The sequence below is a fragment of the Furipterus horrens genome, unplaced genomic scaffold, assembly GCF_987537825.1.
Source record: "Furipterus horrens unplaced genomic scaffold, mFurHor1.1.pri manual_scaffold_1, whole genome shotgun sequence".
Classification (NCBI taxonomy): Eukaryota; Metazoa; Chordata; class Mammalia; order Chiroptera; family Furipteridae; genus Furipterus; species Furipterus horrens.
Genome location: NW_028327171.1, coordinates 209,370,000 through 209,395,690, shown reverse-complemented (window position 1 = coordinate 209,395,690; position 25,691 = coordinate 209,370,000). Strand labels below are relative to the sequence as shown.

General features: G+C 38.4%; 1 protein-coding gene across 1 annotated transcript in view; it reads right to left on the bottom strand.

The window, feature by feature from the left end:
* Window positions 1-25,691, bottom strand: part of NYAP2 (neuronal tyrosine-phosphorylated phosphoinositide-3-kinase adaptor 2) — a 212,275-nt gene that overhangs the window by 46,641 nt on the left and 139,943 nt on the right. Inside the window, exon 4 of the mRNA XM_090269185.1 lies at window positions 1,150-1,356. Within this exon, the coding sequence (XP_090125311.1) occupies window positions 1,150-1,356 (207 nt within the window). The remainder of the gene's footprint in view (window positions 1-1,149; window positions 1,357-25,691) is intronic.

Here is a 25,691-nt window from a genome sequence, read left to right as displayed (position 1 = left end):
CCTTTTCTTTTTAAGAAAATGCACAAACATCTTTCCATCATACACGTATATGTTGCTATTTGTACTTTACTATCAAAAATATTCTTTGAATTTCTGCTAAAGTCACTCAATATTCCTTCCCCCAGGTTGGCACTCATGTTGTTAAGTTGGTTATGTATGTGATACCTGATATAGCTGCATCACCAAAGCTTTAAGTTACATTTTATGTCTGGGGAAGCTATTGCTATGCTTTTGCTTGAGTACTGTTCTAGAAATATCCCTTCCCAAATATAGGGATTATTCATCCTGTTTCAATTTTAACTTGTGCATGACCGTCAGGGAGACCACAGGCTAAATTGATGTAAATTGCTTTCTAAGATGAGTATCAGAGTTGAAAATAACATTAAAGGATTGGTCTTTTCTTCAAAGTCCTAACACTCTTAAGGAATAGAAACTTGAAAACTACAGGAGGCTGCTTGATTATTTTTTGTTTACTTCAATCGACAGCTCTCTGTAAGTCCATTATGTAGATGAATCAGTTCAAAGCTTTTAAAGAATTGAAGATTAATAACATTTATCTGTTAACAATGCAAATTGCATTGCTGATTTTAATTTCAACTTGTGAAACTTAAAGGTGTATTAGTTTATAATTTTCTAACTCTTTTGTCTTAGATTTGGAAACATAGTCCCAAGCCCAATTCCCAACTGGAACTCTTCAGCTCACCACTTCTGATGCCCTTCTACTGCCTTCAGATCAAGTTTGTTACATTTTTATCCTCAATTTTACTCTCGGTTACATTTTTTTTCTAGTTGCCTAAATTCTTTTTGAAGAAAAAGAGGCATCAGCTTTAAATCACTTAAACTTTATAAATGAAAACCACTGTAAGCGTGGACTCTAGATGTTTTAGATAACATTTAGTACCTGATGTTAAGAGTTGGCAAGGCTGCTGTGTTGCGCAGCTCCGAGGAGCACCATTCCATTGTCCATGCGAATAGGGGTCCCTGGAAGGGTCCACCAATTGTTCCCTTTCATTGTGTGAAGGGCTACTTATGCTGTTATTCTGAGCAGAAAGAGATATCTGTGCCTATGGTTCTCTAAGGGATAATTGCATAAAAGCAGTTTCTAGACACATGAGACATCACCATCTGGAAGATCGTTGTCTTTCTTACCAGAGCTGTGGTTTCCTGCTAACAAGGTGGGGCTCACAGAGCATCTTCCCAGTCTACTGGTGACCACCGGTGGCCCTGGTGTTCCATCCCATTCCTGAGCTTTGACAGGCTCTCTGGAAGATGCCCCATGGTGTCCTTTCTCTTTACTGTCCAGCTTTGGTAACGGCTCTGTGCTGTGGCTTCGCACTTTTAGCTCCTCTGTTGATTCTGTGTATTAACCAGAATTACATACTGTTAAACACAAGTCAAATCCTTCCCACATCCCTTTATAAAGCTGAAGAACAATTTTCTAAAATGCTTTCAATACATTTTTAGAAACTTATATGTGTATTAAGGATTACAACATTTAAATATAACAGATGGAAATCACCCAAGGCCTTTTTTATTTTTCTGAGTACAGGTTAATTTCGCTGGCAAATAACTTTCTCTTGGGAAAAGAAGAAGCTTGGTGAATCTTGAGGCTCCTTTAGTAACTCTTCACTGTGCTTATTTTCAAAGGAACTTCTTAAAGTGCACTTTACGCTCACTCTCCTGACTGGCTCGTCTTTTTCCAAGCCACTACCCACTATGATATAGCTCATTCCAGCCACTCTGCTAAGACTGTGTTTGCTCTTATCTCCTTGGCCTCTAATAGGCAAACTTAGAAGACATTGTTAAGCCATTTGACAACTCCTCGATGCTCTCTTATTTACATCTTCAGTTTACTTAGCTTGCCCGCTGGCCCATCATTCTGAATTGTGTCCTATGTCTCATTCCGTTTCTGCATCATCCGTAAGTTCTCTTCCTCCACGCATCCCTCACAGGACAGTTGTCCCCGCAGTACTAGCTTAGCCACTGTTCCTCATTCCATCGTTCTGTGATTTTATCTTCTAGAACTCAAGAGCAGTTGTCTGATTGTTAGTGATTTCTAAATTTCTTATCACAAGCCTGGACCATTCTCTGGAGCTTTACTCTAAAAAAAAAATTATCCAACTTCCTGCTGGATGAGTTCCCACGGAAAACACAAATTCAACATTTCAGTTACTAAACTGACACCATTTTTACTAAACTAATGGTTCTTCCTGTCCAGCCAACCATCCAGCTAGAAGCTCTCACTCCCTTTCTTTAACTGCCACTCCCCAAATCCATCAGTCTGCAGATTCTGCAGATTTTATTTCTAAATAGCTTGCTCTCTTTTCTGTTCCATTTTGTATCAGGTCTACCTCAGCCACTATGGTTTGAGCTCGAATCATTGCCCCTGAATTATTGCAACTAGTCTTCCTGAGTCTCCAAAGTACCAGATAGTTCCAACATGATTTGTGTAAAATGAAAATATGATCAAGTGCTATTTCAGGGATTGGATGTGATAGCCATTCTGTAATGCACATACAGTGTTTTAAAATGCATGTGATAAAGATAGTTTTAAGAGTGCTGCCCTCTTGCTACCATGAGAACAGTGTTATTTCAGGAAATAGCCATTCTACAAAGTGCATAGAAAAAATGTTGGAAAAACAAAAACAAACAAAAATGTAAATCTATGCATAATGTACCCCCAGCTAAAATCCTTCCAGAAGTTTCAAAAGATTCTCTACCATCTCACTCTTCCTTTTTTCTCTAACTTTGTCACTTCCCCCTGAATAGCATATCCAAAAAATATCCCTAAGTTGGTTGTAACTTTTCCCAATCCATCCCACCTCTAGCAAAAACAATGCTGTTTTCTGTAGTTACCTCTCCTTCTTTGAATACCTTTATGTGTTTTGTTCAAGCCAAGTCTCCACAACCCTGGTCACTCAATTTAAGTATCCCCTGAAGCCTTCCCCACCTATACTCCACCCAGTGCTGGGGTGTATAATCATCTCTGCCCTGACATTGTCTTATATCAAGTGTCTATGCATTTGCTCTTATCAAGAGATCCATGTTCTTTAAAGGCAGGGTCTGAGTTGTACTTTATTTTTTGTTTTATTTCCATTTGGTGCCTCCAGCATCCCTAGCATATTGCTCCACAGGTATTTAATTGATTAATTAATTTAGTAGGTTTCTCAACTCCTCCGGCATCTTTCTGATATGCATAGAAAATACAACATTCTTAATGGAATGAGAGAATCAAGTGAGTGTTATAAGTGCATTAAAAGTGGCATAGAGCTAGTTATATTTTTTAAAATCTAATTATTTAACAGTAACAAGTTGTAAAAACCCACTAGGTTGAAAGTTTAATTCAAATAAGGAATCTTTGAGAAAATCTATAGTGAAAAAAACCAAGAAATGATTCAGAGAATCTGTATTTTGTGTGTAGGTTCAAAGACCCATTAACTTTCAGCTGTGTGGTAGCAATGTTCCCCCATTGCCTGAATCTGGGGGGCAGAGCCAGAGAGGCTGTAAAATCTCAATTAGCCTTAGGTAAGAAATCTAAGAGCCCAGCTTTACAGCCTTGGCCATGGTCATGGGCTAAAGTACCATGTCACTGAACACTCGGTTTCTTCTCTTGGAGTCTCATTTTTCTTTAACGACCAAATGGAGACAATACCAGCTCTGCCTAACTTCCCCATTTTGATTAGAAATGTCTAATGATACCTACATTTTAAGATATTTTGAAAACTAAAAAGCACCATACACATAAAAAGTAATAACTTAAATAAATTATAGCCATTTGTCCTTTATAACTTTATTTTAATCTTTGTGCATTTGAACTAGACAATCACTGAGAGATTGAATATACACTTGGGAAACTTTCAGCTACATATAAAATAGAACTCAAAGCCATTATCTAGAGTAATCGACCCAGGAACCCAACCTCCTCTAAGTCAGACTTTAGGAAGTCAGACCACTATCTCCTGCAACCAAGATAGGAAACCAAATATGTGTAGCAGGTGACCCTAAACAGCCAGGACTTTTCACCCAAACTCCAATGTAGGGCCAACCAGAGAAAGTCAAATACATACCCCATATTAATCACACAAGATGCCCTGTTTTTAGTTAACCTGACCAACAGCGACCCCAGGCCAACAGCCCCCAATTGGGGCATATATGAAGCTTTCCCTTTTTTTCCACTATAAAGCTTTTCCACTCTTCTTCCTGCCTTTGAGTTTCTGCCAAGTGTAAGTGCTGGTGGCTGACTGCTTTGAATAAATAATCTTTGCTTATTCTCATTTGTTTGGTCTTCCTTTACTTCCACATTGTTAGAGTGCCTTTCAGCTCCAAGATGTTATGCAGCTGTGTAAACACATGTCACGAGTGTCTTCCTATGAGCTCAGACTTAAACCAAGGGTGTAATCTCATAACAACAACCTTAGAAAGAGTCCTGATCTTTAAATGAGCCTTTATCTAAGCCTAAGTCCCAGTTACACTGAAATCAAATACCAGTCAAAATATTTTAAAAGTAATGCATTCCAGCATAACAATTACAGTGAAAGAATTTAACCAACACTTGCTTTTTGGTACCCTAAGTCTACTGAAATAAAACAGGTATCAGAAAAGAACATCTTAGATGATTTCCAATCTACTTATTCACAGTTTCAGAGAAAATGTACTCTGGTTCCCAAATGTCACAGCCTCAAAGCCTAATGGACCATCTGTTTCACCTCACCTTCTCTTCCAGCTTCTAAACAAACCCTTGGGGTGCTCACTTTTTTACTGACATCTATATCCGTTTCCATGGTTGCCATTAAACATTTACCACTTCTTTTTCTACACACACACACACACACACACACACACACACACACACACATGGTTTTCTATCACTGGAATTGAAAGTAACCAAACTAACAAAAAATGCTCAAAGTTAACATTGAGTCCAATACTGTTCTTGCAGATTAGGACTACATTTTACATATGAAGGCTGGGGATGTATATCTAGGCAGTTCCATAAGCATTGTTTCTTTTTTTTAATTTTATTTTTTGGTTTTTCAATTACAGTTGTCCCATTTTTTCCCCATTGCTCCCCCCCACCCAGCCCACCCCTTCTCGCGCAATCATATCCCTCCCCGTTGTCCATGTTCATGAGTCATTTTGGCTATCGACTGATTTCTCAGCAGAAACACTACAAGCCAGAAGGGAATGGTAAAAAATATTCCAAGCAATGAAAAACAAAGGCCTACAACCAAGAATACTCTACCCAGCAAGGCTCTCATTCAAACTGGAAGGTGAAATAAGGAGTTTCCCAGACAAAGGAAGACTAAAAGAATACATCTCCACCAAACCAGCATTGCAAGAGGCGCTAAAGGGAATGTTTTGTGAAAAAGAAGAAAAAAAGAGGAGAGGAACACAGGTACAAAGGGAAATGAATAAACATCGTTTCTTCGTTCTCAGTTCCAATTATTCTAATACATATACCACAGAAGTTAACTAGGTCTAAACCACAACTAAATTAAAGTCCAAAGCAGCTATGGAAACAAAATGGAGTACTTTTTTCCCTTTCTTTTCTTCCTTCTTTGTTTTCAAATCCCAGAGGTTAGATTTTGGTGAATTTTGGCAGGTATATTTAGGAAAACTGGAACAAAAGGATTGAAGAAACCATGCTACTTAGACTTATACCTTAACATCTGCTTCCTAAGTAGAAGGCAGAACTGAAAAATCTGTGAGAAAATCATTAATGAGTTTGTCAAGCAGTTTATTTAAAAATAAATCTGGTTTCCCAAATATTCAAGTGCAGCTTCCTACACTACGCATTTTTCTAATTAAAATAAATATGAAAATCTTCAAAAAGGGGATGGTCTAAGAAATATATATATAATAAAAAATATTGAAAGCTCAAAGACATCTACTCAGAGGAAAAAGGACATATTTATCCATGTCCATCTATTTCAATGTTTTCTTAAAGTCTGTAGAAAAAGATCCATTTTAGTAACATAAACTTTCCTGAACAAGATCCATCTTAGACACTGTGGTAGAGTTTTAAGTTTTTTTCACAGTTACAGCCCCAGCGTGTAGCACCGGGCCAAATACATAGAATGTGTTCTTCCTCTGTTCATCAATGAATGACTGGATGTTGACTATTCATCTAAAATTTGATTCTCACATTGAAATCAGATCTTGGGTTGAAATCTTGCTGTGAAAAATACATATATTATTGCATACATTTGTCACTAAGCTTGTGTGTTCTGCATATTATTTTCTTAAACTTCTTATGATAAAGAAGAGACCAGAAACAATCTTTTCATGACCAAAATATTCTCTCTAGGATTCCAATATATCACACACCATGCTGCTAACTCTGAAGTTCATTCTCAAAGTCTTCCCATTTTCTGCCTCTTCATGCTGTCTGTCTCTATGTCTACATTTGTCTCCCTAGCTTTTAACTCATTCCTCTCGCTCTCCTTTCCTGCCCTGGACCCTGGGCCACCTAAAACTACTTGGCTCCTGAGGCGTGATGGCTTTCATCATCTGGTCTGACCCAACACCTGATACTGAGCTTTCCTAGAATCTTTGATCCGTTCTTCCTCATCAACATTCACTCTCTCAATAATGATATGGCCGTGAGGAGTCTTACAAATCTCCACAACCTAAAAATCCCTCCCAAGCTCTAGAGACAAAAGAACAAAACAAAAAACAATATAGCACTGATGAATCTTTATGTATGGCTCTCTGGGGAACTTCAACATGTTAAAACTGACAGTGTTCTCCTTTCTCTACACTTTTCCCTTTTTCTGGCTGGAAAGGTCATGTAATTGGTGATTTATATATCTGGTCCCACCTCCCAGAATGTAAGAGTCCTAAAACTAAAAACTCAATGTCTAGTAGAGTCCAAAGTGAGAACAGACAGGATGAACGAACTCATGAATGCCTCATCCAGGAAAGTTCGCTCATGATCTTGCAGTCCTGGATCTAACCCCGTTTTAGGCCCTGACTCAAAGACTCTCTTCTCATCTCTCCAATCTCACAGCACATGGGCCGTGGCATGAATAATAATCCTCATTCACAAACATGAATTAGTTACTAGAACCGATATTATTTTCTTTGTTAACCCCTACATGTTTCTGTTTGACTTGCAGAGCAGAAAACAAGATATTTCCCCGGGAAAATAAGTGTTTGCACATATGACCAGTACCACCATTTTCATAGGGAAACATAAGATTCAATTTTCTTTTTTCTCTTTTTTTGGTGATATTTAAAAGGATTAATTTGTCATGTCATTTAATTGTTCCTATGAACATCTAGCTGGTTCAGATAATTTAGACAAAAGGCTTTTATATCTGTGGTTTGTGACTGTTACTATTCTTGAAATTTCACACTGCCACATAGGGATCCCTTGGTTATGAAATATGAACTCTAAATGTGCCTAGTAATACAGATGTCAAAGCTTGTGTTGCTGATGAGCGTTTGAGCTTCCTGTGGACACAAGACATTCTCCAGAACTGTCCCCTCTTATTGGCATAATCAGCAGGATAAAAGTGTCTCCATCCTATTCCAACTTCTGAACAATGAAAATAATGAAAGGTGATCAAGGAGGATCAATTAGGCAGAAAAACAATATATTTGAACTGCTAAAGGAGGCACTGAACTAAATTGCATCATCAGATGGGTATTGGATTCAGTCATCACATTTTAGAGCCAAAAGGGAGCTTGGAAATCACAACTGCAACACGAAAAGTAAGGTACATGTATATGCCTTTGTGGAGATGGTAGCCTGCCTTTGGGAGGCTAGCTCTAGGGTGGGAAGGGTTCGCACCTCATGGGAAAGCTTGGCTCAACTATGAACATCTTTAATTGCTAGAAAGCTCTGGTGCAGAACTCAAATCAGCCTCCCTTCAAGAACCACCATTTGCTAGTTGTTGGCAGTCCTGTTTCTGGAGCAACTCAGAACTAATTTTTCTGCTTTTAAGCAAACACCCTTTAGAATCCGTAGTGAGGGAGTCTGCTCCTCCTTAGTCACATCTTCTTCAGAATACAGATCCTGAACTCTCACTCACCTGGTCACCTGGCCTGGGCACTAATTGCAGGTCATGGTGTCTTCTATAAATTTGGTGTCTGGACACTAACTGCATGTCATTGTGTCCTTTATAACCTGGTGTCTGGAGCTGATCAGAGCCAGACAACCTGACACAGTTTCCCTCCAAGTCCAGGCAAGCAATGGGATCCTCTACTGCATGTCTATTATTCCGTCTCCTGAGTCTCCAGGGAAAATAGGACCAAGACTACCTGTCTCCACAATAAAAGGGGACCAGGGAGCAGGGACAATTTTTTTTTTAATATTATTTCTCTATCTCCTTCATTGGGTTCAGTAATGTCAAGTACAACATCTAAAGGGCGCCTTCTCTAAATTTAGAGAAAGAACAATAGCTCAAGCGACTGGAGATTTCATGATTTTAAGTAAAATTGGAAAAAAAAGTCCAGATTTGTGTTCAGAAGGCACATAGGGTGAAAGCCCAGTTTAAATGAATTAGATGCAGCACATTACTTAATAAGGTAATAAAATACATGGGGCACATTGAAGTAGGATAAAATATGCAAAGATTCCTAATAATCGTAGAGGTGTAAAAGTAGCTCAGATCTTTTGCATGACTTTCTCAAGGTCACACAAATGACAAATAATAAAGATCTGATAAAGAAACAGGTTTCCTGGCCATGCATAGCATATACCTCCTGCCATAAGTCACTGAAACTTACTACTTATTTTCAACAGTTGTTTTTTTTTTTCTTCTTTTTTTGTGGTTGCCAGAAATAACACTTATTCATAGTCATGAAATAATAACTAGAATTTCAAGACAATGTTTGGCCTTTAAAAACTCTCAATTAAATGCTCAGATGATTTAATTTTCCTCCTTTTTAAAACCAAGGTGTGTGAGGATTATAGAGATATGTCCAATTATATCTACTTTAAAAACCTTCCTGGAATCATTAGGCATAGCTCAAGTGTTGACCTATTTCAATAACACTTTCTTTAAGAAATTCTAGTATTTCAGAGCAAAGAGACAATTTTCTCAGGTTGGCGTTTTTATTTTCATGTGTTCTTGTAATGCCGAAGCCAAGAGGGCTGTGGGCAGAGACTAGCCGGAGGCTGACCCAGTCTGTTTGTTTCCTCTGGGCAGATTGTGAAGCTGTTCTTCCTAGCATTCCTTGCAGTCTGAGGGAGTCAGAGAACCGAGGTCTGGCTGTGGGAATGTGGGTGGGAGGGATACATACCACTCCCAGGTCTAGTCATACAACTTCCCACAAAATTCTCATCCATGTGCATGCCTCTCCTGCTGACTGGGATTTTCTGAGGTCCTACCTAGGTGCTGGAAGAGTCACTAGATGGAAACTTCCTAATAACAGTGGGTGAATTTCTCATCCTCCACTGAACTCCCTAGTTGGTTGTCATAGGACTGTAACATGGATCATGGCCTATGACATGAAAGAGAGGTAAGTCATGTTGTACTAAGCTTCCGAGGTTTTGGAGTTTTTTGCTATAATAGTTGGAGTCTCTTAATACAGATTTTGACAGATGTTATTTCTTTTTTTTTCTCCTGTTAAATATAGTCTAAATATAAAATCCTTAATTTTCTAATGAGGATACTTTTTTTTTCATTGGCATGTGAACAGAAAAACAAAGAACAGAGAGATTAGTTAAATTGTCAGATACAGTATAAGAATTCAGCAAGCAATGCTCCTCTCTTAACTCTAGTTGTAATAAAAATACCTTAAAAACTGCCATCAGTTTAACATGGAAGTGTTCAAGGAAGATTCTCCCAGGAGAAGTGTGCAAAAAGGACCAGGAGGAAGGTGTATGAGGGCTCCTTATTAGCACCATCTTGAAATCCACAGAACTCCAGGTATCACCCTCTTAACATTGCAATATTATCACTTCTTCAACATCGTTTTCCATGAGGTGTACCAACATATACACAAAGGTGCAGAAATACAAAGTATTCGGTAGTGTAGCTTTTTATAAACAATTTCTAGTGTTTGCATCCAAAACAGATGAACATATGACTATTTTGACCAGATGAAGATCACTTTTGGAATTCAAAATCTATCTTCATTTTAACAATGAGGTAATCGTTTTAACTAACCTCATTGTCTGGTATTAATCTGATGTCAAGATTTAGTGAAATAAGAGATGAGGTTAAACTGAGAATTAATTAAACAACTACCCTGAACCCCCAGTCAATTCTTTGCTTATTTAAAATAGAACATGATTATGGAAAATATCCTTATTGTTCAACAATCGTTTTACTTTAAAATAGTGCATAAAAATGGAAATGTATCCCTATAATTTACTGCATTAAATATTTATGCCCACAGCTTTCCTCAGCTTCTACAATGCCAATGGCTACTACCTTTTACTTTTCTTCCCCATTTAGGACCTGATAGTACTGAAGTTTCTTTTTTTCCCTCTACATCAAATTCTTCACATATTTGATAGAAAAGTGCTGATAAAAATCTCTGAGAGAAACAAATAGAATTCTCAAATACTTGACATAAAGAGTTGTAAGTTTATAAAATCTTTATAGTCTGGGCCAGGCACACATTTTGACTTAAGATGTTTAAAAATATCTGTTTCTTTTGACAAACTTCAAAATTACAGGCCAACAGTTACAGAAGACCTGGCAATAAAGTCATTCTTAAGTAGGACATAAGGCAGCATATTAACATAAAACCAACAATCCAAAATAGATATATATATTCTTAAAGGAGGGCACAGAGACTCATAGGTGACTTTTACATTTTTTCTCCTCCTTATGTCTACATCATTGTAATGTTGAATGCCTGCATAACAAAAAGATCTCTGGATTTAATTGTTGGGGAAACTTGAACCTGGACTTGTTCTGCCATTATCTGGGTGACATTGGGCATATTTTCTTACTTCCTTTGTTTCTTTGTGCTCATCTTTCTAATAAGGAATTTAAACCACAACATCTTTAAGATGCCTTCTGTGTCCGAAAGTGTATGTGTGCATGTGCATGTGTGTATGTGTGTATGCACATGTGTGCATGTGCACACATGTGTGTATGTATGGAGAGGCCAAATCTTAGAATCATATATTTTCTTTCCTCAGTTTAAAGTGAAACAAGATTCATGTGCACCTAAATACATTACAGAAATAATATTTGGTCAAAATGTCCAAACCCAGAAGCCTGATATTCCTAAAACTACAACCTTGGTCTGTGTTTTAAAAATATTTTATTTATTTATTTTTAGAGATGGGGAATGGGAAGGAGAGAAAGAGAGGGAGAGAAACATCAATGTGTGGTTGCCTCTTGCACACCCCCAACTGGGGACCTGGCCTGCAACCCAAGCTTGTGCCCTGACTGGGAATTGAACCAGTGACACTTTGGTTCGCAGGCTGGTGCTCAAGTCACTGAGCCACACCAGTCAGGGCAGGTTTAAGATTTTCAAACTAATTATTGATACCATAGGACAGAAGAGGGGTCGTTTTACATACAAAATATCCTTAGGTGCAGCCAGTAGCATGAACAATCACACAGCCAAAACAATGAAGAAAAGATGCCAAGTTCAAGGAGAAGAAACAATGGTATAAAGAGAATTTAAAAAAAAAAAAAGCATGACTATAATTTGAATTGCCCTTTTGTGAGATATTCAAGAGGATTTGGCTTTATGAGTCAAATCACTGCTTACTAAGGCCACTGGGAGAAAGTAACCAATTATCTATCAGACACAAGAAATTCAAGTGAACTTTTTCTTCTATAGGAGAAAACTGTGGAATTCTATCAATGCTTCTACAACGTTTCTGTTTTCTTCTATTTTTTAAAGTCGTGATGTCAGGATAATCCTTTGAACAACAGGAGAGAAAAAGAATGACTAAAAGATCAAAGCAATATTCTGTTACTAGACATTTCATAAATTGAGAAGATTTTATAATGTCGGAGACTTTTCCATATCCTAAAGACTGAGTTAATGTGCATAGGAAATTACTATTAGACATTTGGGATCAAAATCGAAGTTCCTGTTGGATGGCATATTGCCACATTTTTATAGAAATGGCTTAGATGTTGTTGGATATAAAACTGTGCTAATAATGCAGTGCATGGATTCATAGCAACCATTTAGCAACCAAGTGCTGAGGGTGCATACCTCTGAACGCTGTCATGTGGGAAGTCCCCACCACAGCACTGTGCCGTGTAAACGGGGATAACTCAGGGGTAGTGAGACCCTGGGTGCCAGTTCAGACTTGGTGCCTAATTAGCTCGGAGGTCTTGAGCAAATCTTTTCCCTTCTGCGCCTTCATTTGATTACCTTTAAATGAAGCATCTGGGCTCAAGGATCGTCAAGATTTAGATTTTACTGATAAATACCAAAATATGTTTTGCACTAGAGCGTCTCAATCCTAAATATTTACTAGAAAAATTGGGGAGTCTTTGAATAGTACCCATGCATGGGCCACAATTAAATTAGATGATTGAGGGTTGGGCTTTGAGGTTGGTGACTTTACAAAGCCCTCGAGTTTTAAAAATAAAGTCAGGGTTCAGATCCACTGTTCTATACTTAATGAAACATTTTTAAACAACATTTAACATACTTTTCATTATTTTCTTTGTAGACTTTCTGACTCCTTTATTTTCATGTCTTTTTTCTTTCTTTTCCATTTTAGCAGAAAGCAGTTTAACTATATCTTCTTACTCAAGAGAAAGGAAAATGAGTAAAATAAAAAAGGAGCTAATCTATTTTTTATTTATTAGAATTCCTTGAAAAAAATTTAATGTTGGAGCAGAAAAATGTTTGATCACACCAAATTTTGAGATGACCTCCATCACTTACTTACTTCTTTGTGCTATGATTATCCCCCATCTCCATAAATAAGGAAAGATCAAACTACCACAGATAAGAACACACATGAGCAACCAGCGAGTAGATAGGTGAAAATCTGTTGTTGGATTTTGATTCTTTTCACTTGGTTTCTTTAGCAAGGCTGCCTTATAAATGATAAGGAAACCATCAGTTTAAAGAAGATAACCAATTTTTAAATAATAATTAAAAGATAATATGTCATTCTTCTAAGATAACCAAAGCATCATACTTCTTACTATTGTCTGTTTTCTATGCCTATGAGGTTTTTAAAAGGTCATAGTTTTCTCTTTTAATTTTTGAAGGAAAGACAAGCTTTTCCACTAGTAGGTAGGAGGTGTGGGGATAGTTGAATATATGCACAGGTGCAATCAACTTTAATTAAGACTCAAATCATTTTCAAAGGCAGATGGAAAAAATGCTTTAATCTTCTGTAAAAGAAACAGAGACATTCAGGCACTAAAAATATTAATGCATGGGAAGAAGAATATCATTTTCATTTTTCCTGAAAGATGTAATTCTGAAAATATATTCATAAATGTTTCTGAAAGAAACACTAAATGTTAAGAAGAACAATTCCTTCACCACAAAGGATAATAAGAATATTTCATTTCTATCAAAATAAATGCAAAAACTTAGATTGTTGTAATCACAGTTATTAATAGCTGTATTGGGGGGAGGATAAAGCAGTCGTAGCTATTATGGTTTTATAAGAAAAGCAAGGCAGGAATATTAAACCTTCTAGGGGAAATTTACTGGTGGCTACAGAACTGAATATATACAGTACTAGTGATGAGGGATACCCTGGCTGGTTTGGCTCAGTGGATTGAGCGTCGGCCTGCGAGCTAAGTGTCGCTGGTTCGATCTTCCAGTCAGGGCACATCAGAGAAGGAAAACTCTGACTCCAAAAAACCTCCGCTGCCTTGCGGCATACCTCTTCAGGGGAAAGGCTAAGGGAGTAAACCCCGACAGAAAATCCGGAGCTGGAGTCCCTAAGGCGGTTTGACGTTGTAGTCAATACTGGTAACTCCTGCGGCGCACCTGAAGCCAAGCTGTATTGACTCCGTCTTTCCCTTGGACCCTTCAGCTGCGAAGAAAGGGGGGGTCTGCTGCATGGGCAACAGCAGACCCTCCATATCACCCTGCCCAGGCTCTGTAGCTTCAGCTTCACTGGAGAGGACACTCCAGCGTCATCGCAAGATGTCGATTTAACACGGGAGGAGACAGATACCGTGTCACTCCCGAGTCGGACTGCATAACCATTCTTGGCGGTGCAGATACTCTTAAGAAGCTACACCATCGTCTCTCGAGACGGACGGCTGCCGACGAGTGATGAGGGACTCAAATGATGGGACATTTTTAGTTCCAGGTAATAGCTAATAAGCTAAGTAACCAATGTATGTAAAAAGCTATTGTTTCAGGAACTAGAGGTATAACCCACCTTGATTTCAGTTAACTAGAAGCACTCCCACCTCTGTGCCCCAGAAGGACTGCAAGCAATCAAGATGGTGTCTGAGCCATTGTGCTCCAGGGTGAGACCACCGCCCAGGACACAGACAATGGCCACCGCCCAGGGCACAAGTGAAGGGAACACTGCAGCTTTTCTCTGATTAACTTTTTCCCCAAATTCCAAACCCCTTACCTATACTTTTCTTCTCCTTCTAAAAAGGGTCAGTTTAAAATGCAATTTACAACAGTCTGTTAGGGCACAAACCTCCTGTCTTCTCAGATCTCTGACCGTCTGAATAAAGCGCCCATAAAGATTCAATCTTTCTCTCTGCTCATTGGGTCTGGTACATGACACGCAGCAGGAACCCTGGTTTTTCCAGTTTCACTACATTTCTTCATGATTTTAATTCACCGGTTTTCTAGATAAATATGGTTAGAGAAAGAAACGGTGTTTTGATATTTTTCACTGGCAAATCTGGAAAAAATTTTATAATATTCTCGGGGAAAATATTCCTATAAACTTGAAAGTGGAAAACAACACTTGTTAGGGTAAACTTTCCAATGAACGAGGTTTGACATTTTTTCCCTCAAAATGGTATTTTATTTATTTTTTAAAAGATTTTATTTATTTATTTTTAGAGAGAGGAAAATGGAGGGAAAAAGAGAAGGAGAGAAACATCGATTCATTGCCTCTTGCACACTCCTAACTGGGAACCTAGCCAAGAATCAAACCAGGGACCTTTAGGTTCTCGGGACAATGATCAATACACTGAGCCACACCAGCCAGGGTCAAAATGGTATTTTAAATGGTTAGTCAAGAAGATCAAGTAGGGATATAGGCAAAACCAATAGAAATACATTTAACTGTTGATATCAACATTTAGAAGGGACTTACTTAGAAGAGCTAGAACTCATTTCAGACTGTGCTTCTCCACAACATTATATTTTTGCTCAAGTAATTGAAGTTCTTTGGATTTAAGTTTGTAACTGTGAAGGAGTTAAACAGGACTATTTCTAAGGTCTAGCAAATATTTATTGAGCTCCTACTATGTGAATCATGGTCTAAGAACAAAGATTAGGGGGTCAATGATGTTATTCTCCACTGTTTTCTTTGGAGCCAAGGAAGGTAACATACAAGTTCTCCTCTTGGAAATTTTATGGAGCAATATTATTCACTTATCCCTTCCTCTTTCCCTTTTTTTTCTTTTGTTGTGATTTTTTCAGCTTCCTTTTATGTTAGGTGCATGCCCCTTGTCCCCTGGTTTTGATTCCTCTCATTCTCTCTCTCTCTCTCTCTCTTTTTTTTCCCCATTGTCTTTCATAGACACACAATGTGACTCAGGTATAAAGACGTTTTTCATTTTTTAAATTTTTTGTAAATTAAATGAAAAACAAAACCAAGACCTGAATTAAATGGTATTTCTTATTACTGACATCACTGAGACTTTTTATTACCATGATACCTTGTTTCATAAGCTATCTGGTAACGTACTTCTTTGCGGCAAAATCAATCTGAAGGATGAATAAGGCCATGGAGAATTGTAATATCCATTGTTTTGCATTAGGCAAATGGGTTAAAAATGGGTTAAAGAATAGGAAGAAAGGTATAAAAAATAGAGGGATGAAGAGAGATCACTGCTGTAATACAAGATGTCCTAGATGAAGCTCTGATTATGCCTCAAACAAAAAACAGTCATTTCCTAAGGGTCCCAAAGCAGGCCGCTGGGGTAAATCCTGGATGCCCAGGCTTTGTGAACTGCAGAGCCTAAGACGATATGGTGTCACATGCCAGGAGGGCGGGAAGGGCACAGTACAGAGGCAAGGGAGAAAGAGAAACAGAATACCTGCCTAAAATGCTCAGTTCTCAATCTGCCCATCTTCTTTACTATCTACATCTTTGTAGTAATATTTTTGGCCACCAAGCCTTGCCTCGGATGGTGCTCTCTATATTAATAAATGTAACTCTCATCTTCATTTGAATTCTTGACCAACATTTCAAAATAAACATTCTAGCACCTGGAATAGTACCTGGCGCACAGTAGGCATTTTATCAGCGTTCACTGAATGAATAAAAGACTGAATGTTTGCACATTCATAGTTGAGATATTTATGTATTCATAGCATCAAAAAGAATAAAGTAATTGGAAATAAACTTAGCCCAGGAAGTAAATGATTTGTACACTGAACAGTACTTCCTCCATTAATCTTACAGGCTCACCCTACAGTAGCTCAGTATTCTCGAATTTAGCATAGGGCTGACCCTCCATTTCCACCAGGTTTGACACGAACCCCTCCATGTGGCTGCAAATTACCACCCGAAGGAAACATACTTGCTCTTTAACAGGAACCCCTCCCCAGCCTGAGACCCAGCATGCCCCGCTGCCATAATGACCCCCTGCCTAGTTGATTTTGTTTGCGTTCTTATGTCATGCCCTACAATTCAGCTCCCTGACATATAAGCCTTCAGAAAGGTTTGCCATATACTAGTTGTTCTTACTTTCAAAGGCCTTGGAGCCCAGGTGTCTGAAAACTTTTTTCTGATAGATTCCATTCTGTTTCTCTGTAGATGATATTTAAATGCAAGTGGGTGCCTTTTAGGCCGTCCTTTACTGTCCTCGGCTTCAGACCTAGGGCCTGCTGTAAATTGGAAGCCACTATGAATGGAGCTGACACGGGGGCTTCCAAACCCCTCAGGGACACAGCACGCAGGGTGGCTTTCCTCATCTGGCTCCACAGCTTCCGCAGACTTCTGTATTCTCAGAAGCACGTTTAAAATTCATAAAGAAAGAAAGACTGCTGAAGTGCAGGGAAACACATTTTGCACCAACATGAATTAGGAGCTGGCCTTAAATGTCAGCTTCTTGTGAGGCTTTGTAAGTCTTCCATTGATTTCTCAGGGAAGTAGGTCAGGACCGCTTTCAATCGGGGAAGCCTCGTGTTGCGGATTTCATTTAACTATGAGGGGTGAATATTAAACTTTGATGTGCAAAGCAAACCTCTGCTTAATTAGCATCTGGATAAAGACTTGACTAGGAAGGCCATGAAAGTTAACACAAAATGAGAAAATTGACAACGAAGTATTTCAACGGCTGTTTCTGTGTCTGTAACCTTTCATTTATGAGCAATATTATGGACGGTCAAGTCACCCCTGACCTCTTGTACTAGTTAATCATTATGGAGGAGGTTAGCATTCTTTCTGTATCTCTGGTTGCACAGGTTTTTATACAAACTTTCAGTGTTTGTTGCCATTAACTATATTGTTTTTTTCAAATGCTAACTTAAATATTTTTCTCATGATGAGCAACCACTTTAGAAGGAAAAGCTATTCTCTTTGAATCTGATTAGAGGCAATCCTTCACAAATTACCCTTTTCACCTCCTTCTATCTGCATACTATTTTTTTTTTTTTATAGTAGGTACTTTGGGTCTTATTAGTTTCTACCTTATTCATTGGTTAACCATTTTGGAAGCTCTTAGTTAAAACATAAAGCATTTGTAATCAAAAGATAAAAATAGTCATTACATTTGGAAAACACATCAGCCCAGTTCTATTGAGTTTTCTCTTCTGCCGATGTCTGATGTCTTACCTTCCATAATTACGTTGTAATGCCGTCCACCCTTTGCACAATGAGGAAGGCATCTCTGTTCCCAGAGCTGCTTTTGGCACAGAAAGGGCAGCTGGGCTTCGTTAGGTGTGATGTCTCTTCCCTTCAACGCTCAGACATCATCCAGCAACCTTAAAACAGCCTGCCTGCCTCCCATGGGGACGGAGAGCGGCCTGCGTTCTCATGAATGCTTCATGCCCCTCACACCAGCTACTGGATAACCCACTTAAGATGTCAGATCCTTCCAGCAAGCCTCACTGAAGAGCGTTCTGCAGGCAATATGCAACCTCTCTCAAAATGTAATTCCCTTTGACCTTACTTCATTTTTAATACAATATTTATTCTTTCGACAAATACCTAAAAGTCAGTCACCCCTGAGAACTGCCTAGCGATTTACATTTTACAAGGGCTCTTCCTATATGCTCTATTCTTTAATTGGTTACAGCAGCTGTGTGAGGTAAGTATGAAAATAAAACAGCTGAGACTTGGAGAGTCTGCCTTGCCCTAGAAGCACAGCTCTTCAAAGGCAAATACATCTTTGGACCCAAGGACATTTGACTTCCATGTTTGTTTTCTGTACATATCCCTCCAGCGACTCCCCAATCTACCTTCGATTACAATGAGATTATTTTTTAAGATGGTCAAACAAAGAAATGTTTAAAAACAAAGGTATAGAAATGACAGTACATTTTTAGTCTCCTGATCATCTTCTGCAAATTAAACAGTGGAAGGACCATACTCAACACCGCGTATGATATAGCCGCTAATTTCTCTCTCTAACGTAATATCTTAGCATTGCTTCCAGAACCATCAAATGAAAATCTGTGCCATGTTATTTTCAATGGACTCTACTTTAATTCCTTTATGATATATTTATATTAGATTATGAATATGTGCTCTCATTTTCTTGCTGAGTGCTGTCTGGGTTCCCCAATCAGTAACAAGATTGTTTTCTCTTCTGATGATTTTATATAAAAATCCTCTAAACCTGAGTTCTCCATTGATATTCCTGGACTGTTTAGTTCTGAAACATCTTAACTAGAGTTGATCTTGGCTTCCTGTACAAAACTCAGATTATTTTCAATATTTGGAAATCAGGATAGTTCTATTAGCCTTTGCTATTAGTAAACTGTTAGCTTTGGTAAAATCAATAAGTCCACACATATAAGTTCATTATGCAAAACACAGTCATAGAGGCTATAAGCACTTAATAAATATATAGTCTCTTCTCCCTAAAACTTGCCATTTAATTGTGAAAGGTAGATGCACACTTATCCATTTTAATCAGTGTTTGATCATTCAGGGAACACATATTCAGTGGGCTTTGTGCCAGAAAATATGCTAGTGGCTGCGATAAAAAGACTCAGTATTATATACTGACAATTTAGTTGGGGAGGCAAACATTTAAATACTCTTCACTGCTCTATATCAGATGTGTTGTTAGAAGAGCTTTTCTTATATATATAAATGATGGAGCAGAGCTCCTCAAAAGGAAGCAGGGCAGAGTCCGAAGAAAATTACTAATGAGTGTGTCATAGTGCGGGAAACCAAGAGAAGTGTCTTCAGATAGAGTAACCAACAATGTCAGCCATTCTGTGATGTTTAAGACAATCAAGAATGAGAAGGGACCAGGATCAAAGACCGATCAGGGAGCCCTGAGTGACTCTGGAGTGAGCGGAAGAAGAAGCTGGGTTGCAGGAAAGTAAAGATGAAATGAGGGACAAGACATGGAGGCAGCAGGTCCAAAATAATTCACGTCAGTGGTTTGGCCATTAAAGAAAAATGGAGAATCATGGCTGGATGTCAAGTCAAGCTGTTTTTGCTGAAACATCAATGGGCAACACTATTACAGTTTACATTAAATGATAATTTACATAGCTTGGTTTAGAAGCCAAAGTGCATTCTGCAGGCTTAACATGAGATCATCAATCAACAAAGAAGGACCACTGTGAGGCAATCTGTTGTTATTTTTTTAGGTTTGAAATTTCTCTTTGACCAAATTGACAAAAAGCTCATCACTTTGACTTATATCTCTTGTCATTTATCACTGGTAAGGGGTTAATAACCAATTGGTGGAAGAGTGAAACTAGATTATAAATATAGAGGCAATTCAGATATTCAGAATATGATAACTTAAAGAGAGCAATGCTTCACTTCAGCTCTGATCATTTTGTTAGAAGCTGTTGATATCTCAATCCTTTCCCAGCTTTCTAGTTCTTGGGAACTTCGATTTCTTATTTGTGTCACAGGAACAAAACTACGTTAAAATTACCACCCCTAGCCTTATGTTTGGGCCTAGGGTTCAACAATACATAAATTCCCCCATCCTCTACCTGCCGACTCTTTCTACTCATTGTTTTCTGTCTGTTTTTTTCTTTCTTTACTTAATTTTATCATTGAAATTTATGACAAAAGAACTGATGCAAAAAAGAAAGAGAAAAGTGCTATTTTATTGAATGTAACTGGAAGTTTACCAGAAGAAAATGTAGGAGGAAGTTTTCCTTCCACCATCAATTGTCAGGTAGTATTAGACATCTGGATTTAAAATACTTCTTGTAAATTCTCAGCTCGGGGTCTAAGTGGCTGGAAAGGATATCCTGTTTTGAAATCCATGTTATTGTCGCTCCCTCCTCCTCTCTCAGATTCTCTTTAATATTTTTACTCCTTTCATTTGGGAATAGCAATAGCACAGGTTCTCCAGGTGATAGGTTAGTCTACCAGGAGTGAAACATTTAATTAACCTAGCTCCCATCAGCTCACAACAATTATGAGTTTACTTCAACCGAGAAACACTATACACCACTCCGGACACTCATTAAATTTGGAATTGCCACCCATTTACTGAGTCCTGAAAAATAAAATTTTTGAGAGTTAAAAAAGTCTTTTCAAATGTTTTATAACTTAAACCCATTTTTACCTGCAAATACACGTACTTTAGACCACCAGTCACATAACAATAGCTTCCTGGGTGTATGCAATGCCTTTCTACCAAAGACATTAAGTGTCTTAGTTGAATAGGTTTTTCGCTCTCTTTGCTAATAGAGTTCAGTAATGAATACTGTCAATCAGGTTGGAATTCTTTCTTTAAAATGTTGGTTTCTGTTATATTCTTTAAAAATTCATCTTTTATCTTTAAACGTTGAGAAATGATCAATTTTCATAGCTCAATCACTTTTACAGAAACTGATGACAATTTAACATCTACAAAACGGTCCATGTTTAAATGCTTTGGGCTATATTATTTATATCTATTCCCTAATAAATCTGCCTACAATGGAATGGGCATTTTTTAAAATAAGACACTGACAATACAAACAATGAATTTAGCATTCAGTATAGTTTGTTTTTGGCTGAATAACTATATCGATTTCAGTGTGAACTTTTCTAAGTCATAGATCTGAATTTTTTCATTGTAGCGTTTTCTAAGTTATAGAATCTGTTTTTTTTTTTTTTCTTTTCTTTCTTTTTTTTGGTTTATTTTTTCGTTTAATGGTCAAACATTTCTCTTGTGGCTTTTGCTTCCTCAAGTTCACTAGCCCTCTCAAGCCACTATGCCTATTAATTCAACAAGTTCCATAAATAATTATCATGTATCAACTTTAAGAAACCTAGCTTTGGGCCAGGTGTCACATGAAAGAAAATACTAATAAATAGGTATGGTCTTTGTCTTCCCTGGCCATTTATCTTAATTAATGGTGAATAGGACAGAAAAACTTTGTAAGGCACATACCATTACAAAGTGTGCTCAGAATTTGAAGGAGAGATTACTCGTAGACAATAGCATTAAAAAACAAAAACAGAAAACATCTACAGAACAGCAAATAAGTTCTCCACAGGGATCTAAGAATTAGATTTTGTTTTATGGGGTTACTGGGGAAGTCCTTTCAACAAAAGAGAAAAACAGTCAGGAAGCCTGAGGGGTAGGAAGTGGATCATTTATTTGGGGATCTCCGGATCACCCAGTAATCCAAGAAGCATCAGCCACAGCCAGAAGAGACTCACAGTTTTAACAACTAATATTTTCATTTGAAAAGTGAGAAAACGGAGGCATGAAGAAATGAATCAACTAATCCAAAGTCTCAAAGCTTTTGAGTGGTTAAGCCAAGATGAAAGCCACCTCTTGGGATAGCCAGCCTCTGTCCTAGTCTTCTAGATCCCATTTAGTTAGAATGTAGGACAGACATATGAGAGTATAATATGTCCAATAGGAGCCCCTACTTATACCTAGTATTTTCTTACTTATGGATGTCAAGTGGTATACACATAATATTGAACACAAATCAGAAATTGCATTTTCTGTTTGAGCTTTTCAACAGGAGGGAAAGAAATATGCCCTGGTATATTTCATGTGTGTAAAATTAAATACAACTGAGGCAACCTTGATTAAAAAAAAAAAAAAAAGACTGTTGTAGCTTTATTTCTGAATTGAAAATGCTTCTGCATTTTATAAATCTAAGGCTTCTTAATGGAGAGAATTGCTGATTAAATTGCTGACAAGCGACTGCACTTAAAGGTTCAGCAGCCAGAGAATATAAACACACAGGATAAACACGTCTGCCTGCATCAATCAAAGACAGCTGCCATCTAGTCCCAGAAAGGTGAGCAATTATTTATGAAATTATGTCTTCTTCAGTGATTCTATATTTCAATCCTAGGAGAAACTGAATGAGGAAAACAGACAATGTCATGGTCCCAATTAACCAAGAAGTCGCGTGCATTTTCAAAATCAAGGGATTTGACTTATACTCTAGTGAACCTCACCAACCTGAAAGAAATTTCTTTAGTTTTAAAAATAATAATAATTATATGGGTCAGGGTGTTCTGTTAGAACCGTGTTTATTTTTTTAACTTTACTTTTATTGTTGATACTATGGTAGACATCCCCATTTTCCTCGGCTTAGCCCACCACCACCCAACCCCCAGACCCCCCATCTCTCTGGCCATCGCTGTATTTATTTTTAATTTTAAAGATAAGTGCCTGATTCTGTCAATGACCCATGAACACAAATCTAAAGACCAAAGAGGCAGTGCTCAAAAGCATTTTGCACAGGGCTCTTTTGGAGTTTTGGTTTGTGTTACTAGACCGGTTTCTATGTTAGTGACGCTAGAGCCTTCATTGCTATTGGCAGGAGGTTTTTGATCCATGGAATGTTTTTTCCCCCCTGGGGTAGCGACAAACCATTAAGCTACTGCATACTTATGAACAAAATGCCAGTAGCTGAGGGTAAAAACCCTACATCCTGGAGGTAAAATCATTTAGTTGGTAGGTCAGTACTGAAATCTCACAGGTCAGGGAAATGTACACATGCATCCTTAGGTTAGGCGTGGAGCCACCGAGGCGAGCACTCAGTCCCTTTTCCTAGGTCATTTAGGTGATTCCAAGGCCCACCAGGCATACCACATGTCATCAGGAGTAGCTCAGAACCCCGGGGTTACAGAAGAGCCCAGGGCAGTGACTAGAATATTCCAGAATGAATTTGAAAGGATGCTGAAATGTTTTCCACCCCCTTCCTAAATGGATGACAACCATTAAGTGGTCCAGGTCATTTAGGCACAAATTCAGCTTCCTCTTATTAAACAGATGGTCCTGGAAATGATAACCCTATGAATCCTTAGAGTTTTGATCATAACTACTACATGTTAATGGCAATAAGGAAGAGAAAAAAGTTGGGGAGATTAGCTAAGTGCAGATAAAATATCATTAAGACCAGAAACTCTGGAGCTAAATAAACTGGGTTCAAGTCCCAATTTTACAACCTATGTGACTCTGGGAAAGTTGTACCTCAGTTTCTTCCATTTTTAAAATGACAATGTTAACTTTACTTGCCTTGATGTAGTGCTTTGAGGACTGGATACCTGTAAAATGCTCAGGACAGTGTCTGATACAGAGTAAATGGCATTAGAGTAAGTATGTGCTACTATTATTCTGGAAGCATTTGCAAGGAAAAGATTGGATATGGCACTCTTTCCCCAGGTTCTCAATTCTTGCTTCTTTGATGTATCCTATCTTGGGCTTAGTTGGTCTTGGCATCATTTCTGAGACAAATGATGTCGTTTTCCAAGAACCTCATCACTTTATTCCCCCATTCGCTTTGCCAGCTCTAAATCCCAAGATCGTGGGCCCAGTCAGGACAGCTAGACCTCCTCATTACCCTCCTAATGCCTCCCCTCCCCAACTTCCAGTGTCCCACAAGAAAGACTCCCATTCTCTTGTCTGACCTTTGTGTCACAGTGTTCTCTCCACTCTCCTACCTTGACTAGATCATGTGACTGGGTGTCCTCTCTAGATAGCACACCTTTGTTCTGAGTCATGGTCCCATCTGGGGACCTCCTTCTGTGCTGGCTAGTCTGCCCCCTGCCTGAAACAGCCCTTACCAGTTCTCAAATTTGACTGCTGAGGAGGAATATGGAGATAGGACAGGGCACAGGCCTGGCATGCCTACGACGGAGGTTCTAACAAAGAACAAGAACGGACATTATTCACAGATTGTCCATCACATGCTCCACTGTTAAACCCTCAAGGTCTCTGGGAGAATCTGTAAGAAATGAAAACTGTTTTCCCCATTCATCCATTCAGATGACCCTAACTGCCTTCTCTGCAAGCTGCCACCCAATCAGTAACTTACTTAAGGAAAGGAAAACATTGATCATGTCAACCTGTCTGTAGATTACTTTCTCCCCTCTCTTTTCTCTTAATATAAATTCTATTTTTGACTTTGTTAGATAGAAGTAAAGTTATAGATTTCTTTTAAACACAGGTAAATTATATTGATAATATTTAACCATATGTCCCTGAGTTATTGATAATGGGAAGCATAAATATTATTAGGATTGTTATTAAATAGTCAACAACCCGTGCCTAATCCCCCAAATTTCTCACTGAATGGTCTATGATAAGGCCCCAGGATCTATATTTTAACAATATCCAAGTGAATATGCCGCTGGGAGTGTGTGGATCACTAAGTTTTTTATGTCTTTTGCCTACCATGCTTTGAATAGCCTGAGGACTTTCTCTGGAGCCTGAATACATTCCCATGGTCCCGGCCAGGGAACATTATCTTAACCCAAGACTTGGCTCCATTTTCCTTCTGAGTACTGGAAGGAGCCTGCTAAAGCAGAAACCAGGCTGAGATCACAGTGTGGGACCTTGAGCAGGGAGACAACCAGCAAACTTGAGGTGACTTTTAACAGAGCCTACAGGCCTTGGTCTTGTCAATTCTTCTGGAATCCTCCTCATAATATCCTCTGAGATAACTTCAGGTGTTCTGGGTATAGCTCAAGTCCCAAATGCCTTCAAAGAATCCCAGTGTCCCAGAGGCTGGAGATCCAGCCCTGGCCCCTGGCCAGGTAACTCCAAGTTACCATGCACATAGAAGTTCTGCCCAAAGTCCACTTGCTTGCCAGTGGGCATCACAGGCTGAGGGCTCGCCCATTCTCCACAGCAACTGAGAGGAATAGAGTTCTACCCTCACTCTTCCCTTTGGTTTCTCTGCAGAGTTGACCCTCTGTGTCCATGGGTTCCCCATCCACATATTCAAAAATATTCAGAAAAGGATGTTGCTGATGTCTATTACATAGTTGGGTCTGTGATGATTATGTCTATACTGAAAATGTACAGCCTTTTTTTCTTGTCATTATTCCCTAAATGGTATAACAATTATTTATATACCATTTACATTATACAGGGTGGGCAAAAGTAGTTTATAGTGATATGTGAAACAGAGTTTATTCTAGTATTATTATTTATTAATTATTGGGTTATTTTCCATATGAAGAACTGTAAACC